This window comes from Aptenodytes forsteri, unplaced genomic scaffold, assembly GCF_000699145.1.
Source record: "Aptenodytes forsteri isolate BGI_AS27 unplaced genomic scaffold, ASM69914v1 Scaffold273, whole genome shotgun sequence".
In the NCBI taxonomy this organism is placed as follows: Eukaryota; Metazoa; Chordata; class Aves; order Sphenisciformes; family Spheniscidae; genus Aptenodytes; species Aptenodytes forsteri.
Genome location: NW_008795041.1, coordinates 4,549,077 through 4,565,086, shown reverse-complemented (window position 1 = coordinate 4,565,086; position 16,010 = coordinate 4,549,077). Strand labels below are relative to the sequence as shown.

The 16,010-nt window shown below is 43.8% G+C and overlaps 1 protein-coding gene across 1 annotated transcript in view; it reads right to left on the bottom strand.

Annotated features, from left to right (window-relative positions):
- The window catches only part of LOC103896994 (organic solute transporter subunit alpha), a 21,618-nt gene extending 10,821 nt beyond the window's left edge, over positions 1 to 10,797 (bottom strand). Inside the window, exons 1-2 of the mRNA XM_009276942.1 lie at positions 10,731 to 10,797; positions 2,653 to 2,709 (exon numbers count right to left, since the gene is read on the bottom strand). Coding sequence (XP_009275217.1) covers positions 2,653 to 2,709; positions 10,731 to 10,797 — 124 coding nt within the window. The remainder of the gene's footprint in view (positions 1 to 2,652; positions 2,710 to 10,730) is intronic.
- Positions 10,798 to 16,010: the final 5,213 nt, after the last annotated feature.

Genomic DNA, 16,010 nt, shown 5'->3' with positions numbered 1-16,010 from the left:
TCTCTGCTCGTCCGCCGTGGAGGGGCTCTTGGGGAAGCCAGCGAGTCCAACCCCGTCCCCTTCCTTCGCAGGCCCAGGGTGTCAGGGCACCTGGAGCCGGGTCTCGCACAGGAGCGCGGGCTGCCAGCCGAGGAGGGATGGGGAATCAGCCGAGGAGCGCCAGTGCTACGTCCGCCTTCACCCCAGCCCGGTCAGAGCAGCCCTGGGCACTGCGCTCTCTGCAGGGGCCTGTGGAAGCAGAAAGTTGCTTGGTCAGTGTAGCAGATGTTCAAAGAACTTTTCATGGAGCCCTTCACCAAAGACTTCCCCATAATCTTGGCTGCAATGAGGTGAAAAGCTGCATCTTCTTCTGCACTGGCTGAAGGAGAGCACATTGAGGGTAGGAATACACCGAGGGATTCTCCTCTTCCCCACGTTTCACCTGCTGGAAGGATCCTTTCTGGAGCCTGAGCCTTTTCAGGCTGTTTCCAGGAGGACAGAATGAGTAATGAAATGATGGAGTTTGGTGACCCACTGAGTTGTTCTGGATAGTCAGACCGAAAGCGGGCTGCAAGAAGCAGCAGAGGGATTGTTACAGCAACGGGTGACAAAACAGCAGGTGACACTCTTGGTAAATGCAAAGTGGTGTTCAGGGGGAGGACACCTCTAACTACCTATGCAGTAATTACCTATTGCCACTCAGGAAAAAGGTCTTGGGACCACGGGGCATAGTCCTCAGAAATGACAGCTGAGGAATCAGCATGGGAGAAAATGCAAAGGAATGCCAGGAATTAGTGGATAAAGAAGGGAAGACACAAACCAGCTAAAATACGTATGGAGGCTTCCCTTCATCAAGGTGGTATTCCAGGAACTTGAACAAATTGAGGGGAGGTGGGGAATTTAGGGACTGTGGGATGTTTGTAGGCACCATGGGCCCTTGTGGTAAAACCTGCCACCTTACAATCTTCACAGGATTCCCAAAGGTTTTACGGGAAGGGCAGGCTGGACACTGAAACTCTGCCAGCAAGAACACAGGAATGCAGAGGAGAACTGAACTGCTCAGTGGCTAACACCAGCAGGTACTCGATTGGGAAAAGGCAGATCCCTTCCAGTGCAGCAGGATTTGGGAGCAAGACAGATGAGGCTCCTGTCAGCCCGTTCTGTTACTGTCAGGAGGGCTTGGTTGCAGGCCAAAGCCATTTAGTCTGAGTCCTCCTTGGCATGGCTGTCATTGTTTTCACTGCATTGAAAGTGAAGAGGAGAGCTTTACAGTTTCACCGGGAGGGATGCGGCAGTAACTGGCTGTTAGAATGTGGTATCTGCCCAATCTTCACAGGCTGCCCGGAGCATCCTCCGTCCAGCACATCTTCTGCTGCCCAGCTGCAGAAAGATACAGGCAAAATTCTTGAAACACCGCTCCAGCTTATTTTCTATTTGGAAGTCTGTTTACTCATCCTGAAGAAACAGTTGCTAGTAGAGGGGGAAATAGCCTTAATACACCATGCATTTTCTACCCCATTTGCTTGATTTTTATCAAACTATTTGAAGGTGATCACATATTCTGAAATGTGACCGAAAGCTCAAGTTAGGATTTGCCGAGATGGAAAGATGGCCCAAGGCCTTTGAAGGTTCTTCCTGAGCAGAGACAACAGGATTCCCATCTGCTGCTATTTTGGTTGCCAGCTCCTTGTATTCCCTGAAAGCTAAAAACAAAAATCCCTTTCCTGTGAATGCCTTTTATGAATGAGGCAGGTTTGTCAATGCTTTTGTTAAAGAAATTCACACGTTAAGTATAGGAGTGACAAAACTCATGGCTATTTTACTGTATTTAAAAGAAACCCAGAGCCTGCTTTGACTTAAGAATTCATTGAAGAATCCACACAGTAACAATTTTGGATTTGACAGTCATATTTTAGTCATTCAGCAGTACCAGTTTGGAGCAAATACTGCAGCATACACTGGACATGGCATTAGAGAATTTCCTGTCTCAAACCTATAGAAAAGTAACAGGTTGAAGTTTAGAGGTTAAGGATTAACTGTCAGCTGCTGTTGTAAAGATCCATCCTGCTCTCGGTGCTACTGGAGTCTTTTGCGCAAAATAGAGTCTAAAAACAAAACCACATACCTACTGCAATTCCTTTTTGTTAGAAACACCATTTGCCGTCTTTGGGTCGAACATTAGATCCACTTCCTTAAAAGCTGCCGTACATCTGGGGGGAGCGTGCACCACCTCTTCCTCACATTCTGGGCTATTTCTTGGCAACAATATTTGCCTGAGAGTCCTTAAATTTAATAAATCAAACTGAAGAACATGCCGTGACCCCTCAGCTACCACAGTTGGAGGTCTGCTGCCCTGCGCACACTTTCTTAGCCCAGGCTCTTCAGCAGTGCCCCCTCTGCACTGGCCTCTAAGCCACATGCCAGGTCTCTACACCAACAGCAAACCCTTTCAATCCCCAGGAGCCTAAGTGCATTTTCCTCCCAGCTTCACTATTCCAGTTTCTGGTTTAACCTTTTAGTTTAATACATATTTGCCACAAAAACCACCTTCGGCAGTAGAAAAGTATTTATAAATGGATCACCTCTCCGTTTAGATGCATCAAGAGATTTTCACAGTTCCTCAGAATAAAAACCACCTGTGAACGCAGTTCCCTGCCTCTGTTTACCAGGGGCTTTCAAGTACTTTGTGCTTCAGCCCCCTTCCAGACACTGTACTGCTCAGACCTGTTTCTTCTCAAGGAACATGCCCCTTTGCTTCTACCAGTGTGCTCTTCTTTTAAAGAGCTCTATCTTTCTTCCATTTTTATGATGACTTTCTTTTTCACCTGCCTCACTGCAGGAATAACTGGATCCTCTTAGCTCTGTTGAACAGGATACCTGTTGTGACCGTTGCCCCCACGGCGTGCGGTCTGGAGGAGCTAATGCCATCTGTGGTTTCGCCCCGAAGGAGGCATACTGGCCTTCAGAAGGTGACGCAGCCCCTCTATCCCATATTGGTGGGCCAAGCCTGTAGACAGAAATCCTGATGTCAGCCCTGGCCCAGAAACTGAACAGCAGGAGATACTGCAGGCTATCGCAGGACAAACATTAAGCTCCATCGCACAGGACATATAGGACAGGCTAACGTATTTTGGTTGTAGGGAAGTCTAGGAGACATCATCGTCACCAGTGCAGATGGGAAATACATTCAAAGACTTTTCCTGGGGGGTGAATTACGCTCAGCTGAGTTCAAGCTAACAAGAAAAGCTTGTATTGGAAAAATAAATCAACAATTTTCAGTTCCATAGGACTGTACATCAGATTTCTCACAAGTTTGGATACCCAACCAGCTACGAAAAGTCAACTAATATTGTCCAGCTTCCAAAGGCACGTACAGGTTTAATAATGAAATTAAATCCTGTTTCTTAGCTATAGCATATTACACAGTTGAACTTAGATGCAACTTGGCCTTTTCCACTATAAAGCCGTTGACTTTTCACTTACTGCCAGTAATAAAACAGCCCATTTCAGAAAAGGTGGCTCATTAATGTAAGGGAAGGACACCTATATCACTGTTAAAGAAATTAATAATGGCATTTGCTTGTTATTTGGATCCTGACAGCAACTGTAAAAATAAAGAAATACAGTGGCTACAATGAAATAAATTAAGATAACAAAACTAAATTGTAATTTTTGTACCTATTCAGATGGACAAATTTCTGCATGAGAAAGAATATCAGGTGTGCCAGAAGCTTTACATCTCTGCTTTTAAGAGGAAAGCTTAGACGAAGACTCTTATCAGTAGAGAAGCAATAAAAGACAAAAGAGAGAGGCTTTAATTAAATCTGAAGCTAACAAGTTTGATTTTATCTCACTTCCAAAGTAGCAAATCAGTTTCTGGCAGTCAGTATAGGGGAGAAATATAAAGAGGCAGAATCAAACTATTATTTTTGTGATACATTGTTACACTTTCTTCCAGATACGAGTAATTACTTGCCTTGTCTTGCCTTTTTAAAGTAACCTATGAACAATTGGATGTGGCAGTGGAACAACAGAAAGGAAATTCACAGTACTTCATAGTAGAACAAAGAGCTGAAAGAACCTTATAAAATTAGGACCCCGAATTGGCAGTAAGGGGGGTAGCCAACAATCAGCATCCTGAGGGAGAATAGAGGCAGGTAGTGCATTTTCTCTGCCATTGCTGTGATAAAGTACATATATTTGATTGCAGAGCTTTTCAGCAATGGGAGAAGTTTTTCCCCAAAGGAGTGTTGATGAGCAGTAAGACAAATATGTCTTAAGGACCAAGTAAGTGCCACTTTGTGAGCATCTCATATGTGTCCAAGGGCACTGATGGGCAAAGACAAACCTCACAGAGCTTCAGCATCAAAAAGAATAGATTAGGATTAAGAAGTTCTTTCCCTAGGGTGAATTTCTGTAGATTTTTTTCCTTCCCAGTCTTGACTTATAATCCCCAACTTCTAGAGGAGGGCTGCCAAGAATTTTGAGAAGTTTTTATGTCAAAAATGCCAGTTCATCTGAACTGAAGCTTCTGATAAGAGGGGTGATTTTTAAAAGATTTATCGACAGGGAACTATTTTTTAACTTTGGTTTATGTGGAAACATTTCAGTTCGACATCTCCTACATGAACCATTCTGCATATGCTGTTCAAAGCAAATTTTGAAATCTGAAACATTTTGAAACTCATTAAAATAAAAAATAAAAGTGATGGAAATCAAAATGCAATGTTTCAAAATGAGGAAATTGCACACAAACAGATTTATTTCTTTCTTGTTTATAGAAGTTTCTGCTTTTCAACTTAATTCAGGACAGCAGACCTTAACAAAAGCTAAGGACCTCTTTATGGAACAGGATATGTAGAGTCAAGGTGACTATCCTCGAGATCATGTTTTATAGCTGTTTCCTGGAGGGGAAAGCAGGGGTCTCTCTGGAAGTTACTGATGTTATTCTGACTGGAAGACGGCATCTCAGGCACACTGCAGTTAATGACTAAGTCTGCCTTTTCCACACAGTCAGGTGCTGAGCAAGACAGATCATGCATTTCTTCCCACAGGTCATAACATGACAGAAATGTTTTTTTGCTCCTTTTGTATTGCTATTACTGGGAAGGGAAAAAAAAAACAAAGCCAGAACATGCACACACAACAGTAAAACTGTAATATAACAATAAAATTAAAAAACAAAACAGAACACCCTCCAAAACTAGAGGTGTGTTATTTTCTGTAGCTAGCAGACCACGCGTTAGCAAGCAAGGTGAGAAAAGCATACAGGTATGAATGCAAAACGTTGTCAGCACGCGTTTTAGTCACCATAGCAGCGAGACTGCCTGTGCCAGTAGCCTGGGCATGGGCAAAAGCCTGGACTGTCTACCTACAAAATCAATGCCACAGCCTGAAACTGTACTTTTTACCTTTATATAAGCATAGCTTGTGAAATTCTGAAGCTCGGTTTGCAAGTAATGTTACAAGTAAAGGCTGGGGAGCTTAGGTTCTGTGCTTACATTTATTTCTTCTTCCTCCAAAATGAACCTTATTTCTGGCTGGACATGCACTCCTAAGGTTTTTTCCTGTAAGTAATTAATAGAAATTAGATGAAGAAAGTTACAGTCAGAAAAAAATATATGTTGTTTTCAGTTTGATGTTATTTGAAAGCTACCTCAATTCTACAGCTGTCCCTACATGCATGGGAAATTCATGGTTTTAAAAACGTTTTGAAAAGCCATAGGCAATGTCTGAGTTTGCACTGAGTTGTGAAGGTGAAAGAAGAGCACAACCATCCTTCAAATGGCATTCAATTATGAATTTTTGTCCTGCGGTTCCGTATGAAAACTGAGCCATCAGGAGCAGCGAAGAGATTTTGGTAGAGAAGCAAGACCGTCTGGAGCACAGTGTGGCCGGAAAGGAAAAGCAAAACCCTTCAAATAAACATTAGGCACGCGTTTGTAATAGCTGAAAGATATACTGTCTGCAGATGAAAACTGGAAGTTGGGCTTCAGACAAATACCAAAACTCGACAGGAGTAACTGGGTGATCTGAGATGTTATGAAATAATATACAGGTCACAGTAAACCAGAAAAAAAAACCCATGAAACCGTTAGCAAGAGTGGGAGACTGCGTGGCTGTCTCCAACACAGCTCCCTTCCTTTGTGCAAGTGGTGTCTGCAGCTCTGATCCGTGTGTGTGGGACGAATGTGCTCCAGACATAAAACGGCTAAGCCAGGGGCAGCTCTTCTCTTAAGGCTGGGGGGTCCCCTCCAGAACTTACAAACCTTGCGAAAATGTTTGTGGTTCTGCAGAACAGAAAAAATACCCAACCCCCTAACTTGCAGAAGACCCTGTAGCTTTCTGGTGTGCACCCCTGGAGGTTTTTACAACATTTTACAACTTGTTGCAACCCGTGAGGGGTTTCGTCTTAGGGAGTTGGTGTGCTTGGTGTGCCTGCACCATCGCCCCCAGGGGGGTTTCACCGACTCGCCCCCAGCTCACAGAGAGCCATCGCCCCCAGGGGGGTTTCACCGACTCTCCCCCAGCTCACAGAGACTGGCAGGGGCAGCTCAGGCTGCCAGAGGGAAGGGGGGCACCGGAGAAAGCCACAAGGTCCTTCCCAAGGGGGTGGCCATTTATTGTGTTTTCCAGACACAGCTAAATATTCACATCTTGTTAGTATTGCCTTGATAATGAGTAACCTGTACCGTTCTTGGGTTTTATGATATTGTTCTCTTAAAAGTCCAATGTTTTGTTTCCACTCTATCTGCATTTGAACAGAAATATGGGTCTTGTGAATACAGTGAAGGAGATTCACAGCAGCTGTGGTGTCTTTTTGGTTTTGGCAAGGATTTCTTTCATCCTATTGTAAAAGTCAAGCAACCTGTCTGAGTCTCAGCTTTTTTGTCTGTGCAACGGCAAAACTGCACTTGCCTGCAGAGCAGAGCAGTGGAAGGGTCCCCCCAGTGATGGTTGCAAAAGGACAAGAAACATTAAAGTGTTTCTTGATCACCATACAAGTAGACAAGTGAATTCTTCTGATACTTTTCATATTTGGAAAGGTATCATCTTTCGATGATTCTTTAAAAAGCAGTCACCAAATTCAAATGTTTAGCTTTGCTGGGCAGAACTGTTATGATTTATTCCGAAGTATAGGGTTAAAGGCCTCAGTTACAGAGAGAGAGAGACACTGCATAATTGTATTAGCTGGTATTTGTATTAGCCAAAAGACAGGTTCAGATCAGCTTACTCCTTGAGCGTAATGAACCACAAATGACCATAAATATTCACATCCTATCAGCAGCTGTCACATCATCTTAGCAGCTGTCAGGGGGTGCAGCCAGAAACCTGTGACTGTCAAAAGAGCAAAATGGAGTCTGAAGTAATACAAAAAGTTATCACCAAATAATTGAAAGCATAGTTTCATACCAGCCTTAAAAAGTAAACAAACAGCATCACTGTAGTGAGCATATATTTATATCTAGAAGTTTCATTTTCTGTGCGCTCTGCCCTCTCAAACTTTTGAATGGAATCTGATAGCCATGATTTCATTGCTGATGCTTTAAACAAATGTGCTACAAAAATGCCACCTTCTTCTAATTCAGCTCTGCCTAAGCAACACTGACATAACTCCTGACAGCGTTAACTCTCATGATCCATTGATCTGGAAGGTTACGCATTAAGCAAACTTGGAAAGACCTGCCAGAAATGAAAAGCAATTTGAAGTGGAATACGTGTAACGAGTATTGTCATCTACTATCTACGTATCTGGATTTTACCTGAATGCAGTTTTCTTCCACTCCTCGCACACATTCATCCTACTTAGTTCAAAGTGTTAGTTTGTCATCCTCTTCCATCTGGAGTAAAAACACACACAGGACGTAGGCGCACACCATAGTCATCCTGAACTGAGAGACACAGGCTCCTGAGCGATTGTGAATTAGGGCTCCAGTTTGCAGAGCCAGAAGGCTACAGAGAAGGATTTTCAGGACATCATATCTGGCTTAACTCTGGAGGGGTTTCTTTGCCAAAGGCTCAATACCTGTTCCATTAGGTGAAACTCTGAGCCTATCTTTCCATGAGGAAGCAAAAGTAGCATCTGCCAGTAGACAGCTTGGGAGTTCCCATTACACCTTTCACGCGAAGATAGAAATTCCTGCTCCAAATGTCAGAGTTCTGGCACTCCTGCATTTCCAGAAGGTCCACATCTGACCTGGTGGGAGACTGGTGGAAAAAAGGTACATTGAGGCGACTCGGCTTTGGGTAGAGTACACCTTGCACATTCCACTTCTGCAGCTTTGGTGAGGGTAGGCTGATCTGCTGCAGACACAGCCTGGCAGCCCGTGCCGGTCCAACTGCCGGTGGTACGTGTGGCAGACATGGCAGCAAAGTGGCATCAGCTGGCCACAGGCAGGCTTGTAACCTGAAAGGAGGACATCACCCCCGTGCAACGCAGCACATGGTGCTTACAATTACATGAACAGTTATTCTGGCACTTTCACAGCAAACTCAAGAGGGATAGGAAGGCTGGGGCTGCAGAGCAGAAGGAGAGATCCATGCAGTGTGAGGGCTGGGACCTTGGGAGTGCAGGACTTGCTTTGGGCTCTTACCCAACAGCCAGCAGCTGAGATTTAGTAGACCAGTCATGTCTCTCCGAAGTTTCAGGCTACTCTGAAGTTAGCAAGCTGATTTCTGTGGCATTTCTGCGTGACTGAGGATAGCTGCAGCAGCATATCCCAGATGTCCACCTTGTTTTGGTATCAGCAAAGCCTCTTTTAATGCCTGTCCCAGGACACTGTTCTCCCAGACAAACCTGTCAATATAAATACACACACTTTATCAAGGTGAATTTCATCAACATCTGTTTCAGGAAGGAAGGAGATGTTTTAGAGCAACTAGGAACTGCACTGCTGGCCACTTTATTTCTTGAACCATTTTCAAAACAGCTGTTACATACCCCTCTTACATTTCAACTCATCTCAGGACATGTAATAGATATGTTCCTGAGGGGACAAAGATCATTACAAAGAGATTGTTTAAAAAAAAAAAATCATAGAAAGGAAAGAGAAAGAAAAGCAGATGTTTTGCATGCTAGTGAGGCAAATTTGTAGGAAGAGATAATTAATTTTATTAGCCCAACTTGAGTAAGCTGGGAAAAAACAGGAAAGCTTTCAGATGTGAGGAACCATCAGAGACAGCAGAGTGTCAGTGACATTTTAATAGATATATTTGCTTCCCCAAGAAAATTTTTGGCTCAGATACAGAAACCTTAGGCAGCTTTTTAACTGCAACTAGGCTCAAAAGGCAGAAGCAATTTTAACATACTATGAGGTAGCCCCGACAGAGACCTTTTGTGTACATCTTTCTCTTGGTTTGATGAATTCACTAAATATTTTCAGATACTGCTTACATTCCTAATAGCCTCCTTCTCTCTTCCCCTCGTCTTTTTGTTATTTTATTAGAATAGCTTTAGGATAGCAGGATATTATTAGAATAGCAGGATAAATTGTTCATGTTAATGTGTAAGTTGCAGGGTGTGTGGTCTATCTGAGACCCAGGCAAGCTTTCCTGCTCTTGCTTGGCAGTTCCCATGGCAGCATCTGTTAGCTCTCCCTTAGTCTAACATCTTTCTGATTTACCTCCACTTGCCTCTTCTATTATCTCCTCTTGCCACCAATTTCCTCTTTCCTAGCATCTGACAAGTTGACTAGCACCTTCCTATAGCAACTATCACAGCTCCCCCAGCATCTTTCAGCCCTTGCTGACAGCTGAATAACATGGTATCATCTGTCCTGTTTCAGAACTGTCATTCCCACATAATAATTTTCGGAGAATAATTTCTCTGATGCCCTTTGTTTCTTTTTCCTCTGTCCCCCAATTCTACACAGTCAGTTTACAGTTTCCCCAATATTTACTCCCCAGCAATTCATTCTGACTTTGTAAGTGGAAGCAAGAAGCTGAATAAGTTCCACCCGAATGCTGAGCTGTGTATTTTTATTATCTTGTCTGACTGACAGGTAATACTTACGGTCCGATTTCTGCAGTGCAAACATTTGCATGGCCTGAAAGTAATTTATATAAACATTCGATAACAATTGCTTGGAATGTACTACAGCTGAAAACATTCACATCAGTAAAACTAATGCAGTGAAATGCTTGCAGAGAGCCACATTGTTATCTCTCTAGAAAGAACGGAAACTTCATAATACTTGGTATTTTTCTTGAAGTCTCATTTTCTGCAAGAATCTCAGCTTTTGCTCAAAATAAAAGTCCATTTTTTAAAGATACTTTTATCAGAAAAAAATATTGAAAATGCGGTCTGTATCCTAAAGATTAAAAAAACAAAACAAAACAAAACAAAACAAACCCCAACAGAATACAATAAAAGATATATATCTCTTTAAATCTTATCATTCTGTGAACCAGGCTTGTAACAGCTTAGTCAAATAAGCTAGAATACTGAAGAAAATGTATTCAGACCAAAATCATGCTTTTAATGATTCTTGAGCTATTTTTGCAACACTTGATGAACCTGTTCCCTTTTTAAAAGTCAGGTATAATGCCTCTGGTGTTTAAAAATAGATAGACATAAAGCACAGCATTGTTATATACTCAGTATGGTTCCCAAACGCATTCATGTGCTTCTGGTTCTTGCAATTCTGGAAGAAGGGGTGTTTCTTTGCCTTTACTTGCTTTCTGCCTGCAGTTCCCACTGCCTGTAGTAGCCTTTGTGGAAGCTGTTTCTATCCCACTGGAAAGTTACTGACCTGTATAAAACTGTTTGGAGCTGAGAGTCTCCCTGAGAAGCCACGATGCAGCGAAGTCAGTAACCATTTCGGGAGATTAAAGATACGCCCAAGCAACTCACTGCCTTCGTGTGCCAGTGGACAGCGTCTCTCTCAGCTGTGTTCCAGTACCAGTTCTCCATCCAACCCTATCACCCATGTGCAGGACATGCAGGAAACAGCAAGTGATGTTGTCTTAGAGAAACACCATGCTGTCATGCTGGATTACGCAGAATTGCAGACCGGCTGAGGAGGGACAGCACCTCTGGAGATTGTCTATTCTGCCCCCTGCTCAGGGCAGGGTCAGTGAGAGCAGGTTGCTCCAGGCCATGTCCAGCTGGGTTTTTAATATCTCCATGGATGGAGACTCCACAACCTCTCTGGGCAACCTGTGCCAGGGCTCGATCAGCCTCACAGTAAAGAAGTGTCTTGTTACGTTCAGTGGAACCTCCCATGTTTCAGTTTGCACCCGTTGCCTCTCATCCTGTCACTGGGCACCACCAGTCTGGCTCCATAATCTTTACTCCTCTATAAATATCATCAGGTATTTATATATATATATATAAACACCACCACCACCATATATAAATACTATCAGGTATTTTTATACATGGAGAAGATCCCATTGAGTTTTGTCCAGGCTGAACACTTCCCACTGTCTCAGCCTCTCCTTGTACATGTGAAATAATGTATACCCACCAACCATTTTATGTGCTCAGCTGCATCTCTGGAATATTCTGGTTTCTAGATGCTTGTTTATAGAACGTGGGTGCTTCTCTGATTTATGAATGTACCTGTGTATGTTTTGTATGCTCAAATAATTTTAAAATGCCATTATCTTCTTACCTCTGCATCTACAGCAGATACATACTGGTCAACAAGAAGTAAACTACACTAGCAGGGTCTTCCCATATACCTGAAAAAGTCATGAAAAATGACTCACATTATATTTTGTGTATTTGATAAAACCTCAGTGGCAGAGCTCTAAAGCAGAAGTGAACCCCCTCCCCATTCCCTGCAAGGATATCAGAGGGGAAGGGAAGCCTAAAAAAGGAGGGAAACCCTATCGATATCTCATGGGAGAGAGGGGAGATAGGAGGAAAAGAGCAGTGGGCAGGCCTGAGACATGTGAGTGTGGCTGATGCTGCTTCATTAGGTCTGAGAATTAGGTCTGAGAATAATACGATTTAGTTTTAGGTAGTCCTGCAAGGAGCAGGGAGTTGGACTCGATGATCCTTATGGGTCCCTTCCAACTTGAGATATTCTCTGATTCTGTGATTCTATGAGAAGTGTTTCTGTTAAGAGTCATCCGTTAAAGCGAAGCAGAGCTTTTAACAGTGACAGGGCCCGGGAGCCTGGGCCAGCCGGACTGCCAAAATGTCTGGCAATAACTGGACGGCAGGAGAGCCCCAGCACTGGGCAGAGCAGTACAGCCTGCCCCAAGGAAGGAGGAGTTGAGGAAGCCCGGGGTGCCCCTGCCACCCATGGGAAAACGCCTGCTTGAGCTGCTGCTTCTGATCTGAAAGCGAGAGCAGAGACGAGGGCTTTCCTGTCTGTTGGGGCGAGCAGGAGCAAAGTGTGGCTGGTGGCACAAGGGCTGAGAGAATGTCCCTTCGCACAGCTGGGGTGCCAGCCTAAGCCACAACACCTAATGGTCCCAAACACCCAGGCTAGAGTTGCTCTGGAGGGCACGGCGACAGTTGCCCCACCAGAGGACAGAAGAGGGTAAAAAAGCTATAGATAAACTTGGATAACTTATGTTGTTCTTTATGTTGACCTTACAAATGTTTTCTTTTTTATCCTCGGCTAAAGTAATGTTGTGAAGGCAATTGATTTACATCCGCGAATGAATTGGGAAAATGAACTCCCTGAGCACGAGGATGGTTAGGTGTCATTTTCTCATGGAGGACGAGAAGTGGAGGAAGGCAGCCGAATGACCCCATTTAAATACGGCTCTTCATCCTCCCAGCCAAGCCCTGGCAGAAGGGCTAGGCAGGAAAAAGAGGCTCCTTTAGATTGCCTATCTGCAGCTGTTGACTTGGTTTAACTTCGGCAGGTTCCTTGGGTATTACAGGACACAACCACTCCCTGCAGTCAGGGTTGTTCTGACAAAATAGTCGTAAAACCATTAATTGTACAATCCTGTCTAGCTACTTCTTTGGGAGTGTTATTTCACTGCACTAAGAGCCCATGAACAAATATTTCCTATCAGCTGTGTAACCTGGGTCAAGTCCCAAAATGAAAGGTGCTCCGTAAAGGGCAGAGAGGCTCAAAACCAGAGCGAGCTCCTTGCCAGCGACACGTGAACCTCGCCAGTGGGATTAAACCTGGGTGAAGGGGAAGCCCCTCCGGATGAACCCGGCTGAGCTCGGATGGAGCTACGCACACCCTTAAGCCCATGGCCAGGCTGTAGGGCTCTGCCATGACCCCTAAGCCAAGGCAGAGTTTCAGCCCCATGTGGATATTTGCAGAATGAAGCTTGTTTTTTTGCAGATTTCTCTCATTTTCCCTCACCTGCTTTGACTAATATTTGAGCATGTTGGCATTTCACATTCCCATAGCCATGCTGCATATACTACTTGTCCTTGAAGAGTGCTTCTCTCTAATCACATTTCGCAGATCTCTTTCTTTCTAATCCAAAGTTAGACCTGGACAGTAAATGATTTCTTCTGTCTCATAAAAAACTTTTGATATTAAAAAAAATAATAATTTTTTTAAACTTTGGAAAATAGAGGTCTTCGAAAGTAAGGTTGAAGAAAGAAAAACTAGCTAGAAGACGAATGTTGGGGAGAGGCAGTGAGCAGGTTTTGCACAAAGAGAGCTCCACTGAAACTGGAAAACGGGGTTGTTCTCGTGAAAAGTTTTCATTTTAACAAATATGCCACTTTTATGATGACAAAATTATTAAGTAAAAAGTCCTAACCACATGTACCCCCGGTTCCCTTCTTCTGCAACTATGCAGTACCTTTCTTTCATTTCTCCACAGAATACCAGTATATTTTTCTTCTTGTTCTCCCTTTCTTAAAAAGAAATTAAGCAGGATAATATTCATAATTCTGTAAAGAAAATGACTTTTGATCCTATTCCCTTGCGTATTATTTTTGTAAGGGTCAGCCATAAATCAATCTCTCTTGCTGCATTTTTTCTTTGCAGTGAAGTGGTAAAACGTGGAGTGCTCTGTAGCTAGAAATGTAATTGTGTAGACATAAAAATCATATCCATAACCATCCTACGGATACTTATCTCAAGATGCATCTCTGTGTCCTTCAGGGCAAAAACCGTAGCAACTGGGAATGGGACAGGGGGAGCTTAAATGTTATGACTCATTTATTTCCAGCAGATGTAATACACTTCAGAGAAACCATAGTGGGCATAACATAAAGGACACTGTCATGTACTGGAGAAGTTTTAAAGCCATTAAAATAAAAGACAAACCATTAAAGTTGTTCAGGTATTTTTCAACTTCTTATTTAAGGCACAGACACCAAAGATTGCGGTTGTGTTATTCTGTCTGATGTCTAGTAACTCTTTCAAAAAACTAAAAAGGCCGTGCTGCCAGGCTGCCTCTTCTGCAGGAATAAGGGAAATCAACCCAGGTTGAGCAAGCGTATTTTTGCAATGCTGTGATTTATAATATTCATGCTAGGTAGTTCAGTTAGGATGTTAAACATTTTTTACATGTGAAACAGCAGCACATGCTCCTCTTGCAGCAAAAGGATTTTTATTTGATACCAAAAGGTAAACAGCATAACGCGTGGGGTGGAGTTGAAGATCAGGAGCCCAGAGGTGTTTGCTGAAGGAGGACCAGCCTGTGCCCAGCGCAGAAGGAAAGGGCCAGACCTAGAGGGAAGGCGATGTTGAGACGGAGCAGGTGGGGAAGGAGGAGTTGGCTGACCAGCCTGGCGCGGGCACTGCAGCTGCTGCACAGAGCTTGCAAAAAAGTGCTTTTTTTTTTGCAGCCAGTCGAGGAACTGGATGCAATCTTTACAGGTGAGCTGCAACACAGATGGAGTCTCTTTTCCTGCAAAGCAATGTGTAGATAAAAGGAACGTGAGACATGCAAAGTGCAGCATACGTAGCGTGTTTCTGAAAGGTAACCGGTAATGACCAGAGACAGAGAATCAGATGGATGCCCAGTAAAGCCATTTGTTCTTACAAACTGTCTGGAGGAAAGCAAGACTGTAAATCGGAGTCCTTTAGGAACACGATGAATATCTTTTCACGGGTATCTGCTGAGAAATGATGGCTTTTGCTTATGCAGCACTGCCCATGTTTATCATGAAGAGAAGCGGTTTTCAAAGGCTGCTGGACTCCTTTGGCACATCGCTCCTTTAAGTGTCTTACAGTGACAATGGAAACTGTCACACAGCATGGAAAAAATCCCTGCATCAGGTATTATTCTTCACTAGAAAGCTATACTGTAGTTTAAATTAGCAAGGTGCTTCTGAACCCTTATTTAAAACGTGTTTGCGCTGACATCCCGAGAAAAGAGTTTCTGTATTTAATTTCATTGTCAATGCCGATGCTTTCAGCTAAAACCATTTGGAGCTAGACCTTTTAATAGAAAGTGACAATTTAAATTGCCACAATAACAGCATAAATGGTGCTTAAAGTCATCACTAACCTGATGCTGCAGTTGGCTCCAGACCGGTTTATTAAAGCAAAAGAAAGGTGGAGGGAGTAGGGGAAGAGGAAATTAAGTGGTGAATCATTAATTCCTTTGGTACTCGCTGCAGCAGCGTTAGCTGTGATGAAGGAATTTGCCTGAACGACGGAGACAACGTATAATCCCATCCTCGCCTTGCATTGAGCAACATCCCTTGCTAGAGAATCGGCAACACTGGTTTGAGCGTGCTTTCCCACGGGATGGTGTCCCGGTCTCCTCGCTCGCTGCCATGGCCCGTAGGGTGGGCATCTTTGTTTCATAGAATAGAATCATAGAATCATTGAGGTTGGAAAAGACCTCTAAGATCATCGAGTCCATTCGCCCTGCTCTTGGGGGCTCGGCCGGGCACCAGCTGCGCAGAGCCTGAGCAACAGGTTTGGGGTAAGGTCCATCTCCCTTCACTGCTGGTGCGGAGCCACGTGTTTAACTTCTTCCTGGGAATAAGGCAGCTAATGCCCGCAGGGGCCAATACTCCTGTTCCCTGCGGGGTGATACCTCTGCGGGGAGGTCTCGCTCATCCACCGAGATGCCCTCGGGTCTGACGCCCCTGGGAAACAGCTTTGCTGCTAGGGTCCCCCAAGCTGCCGCATGAAAGC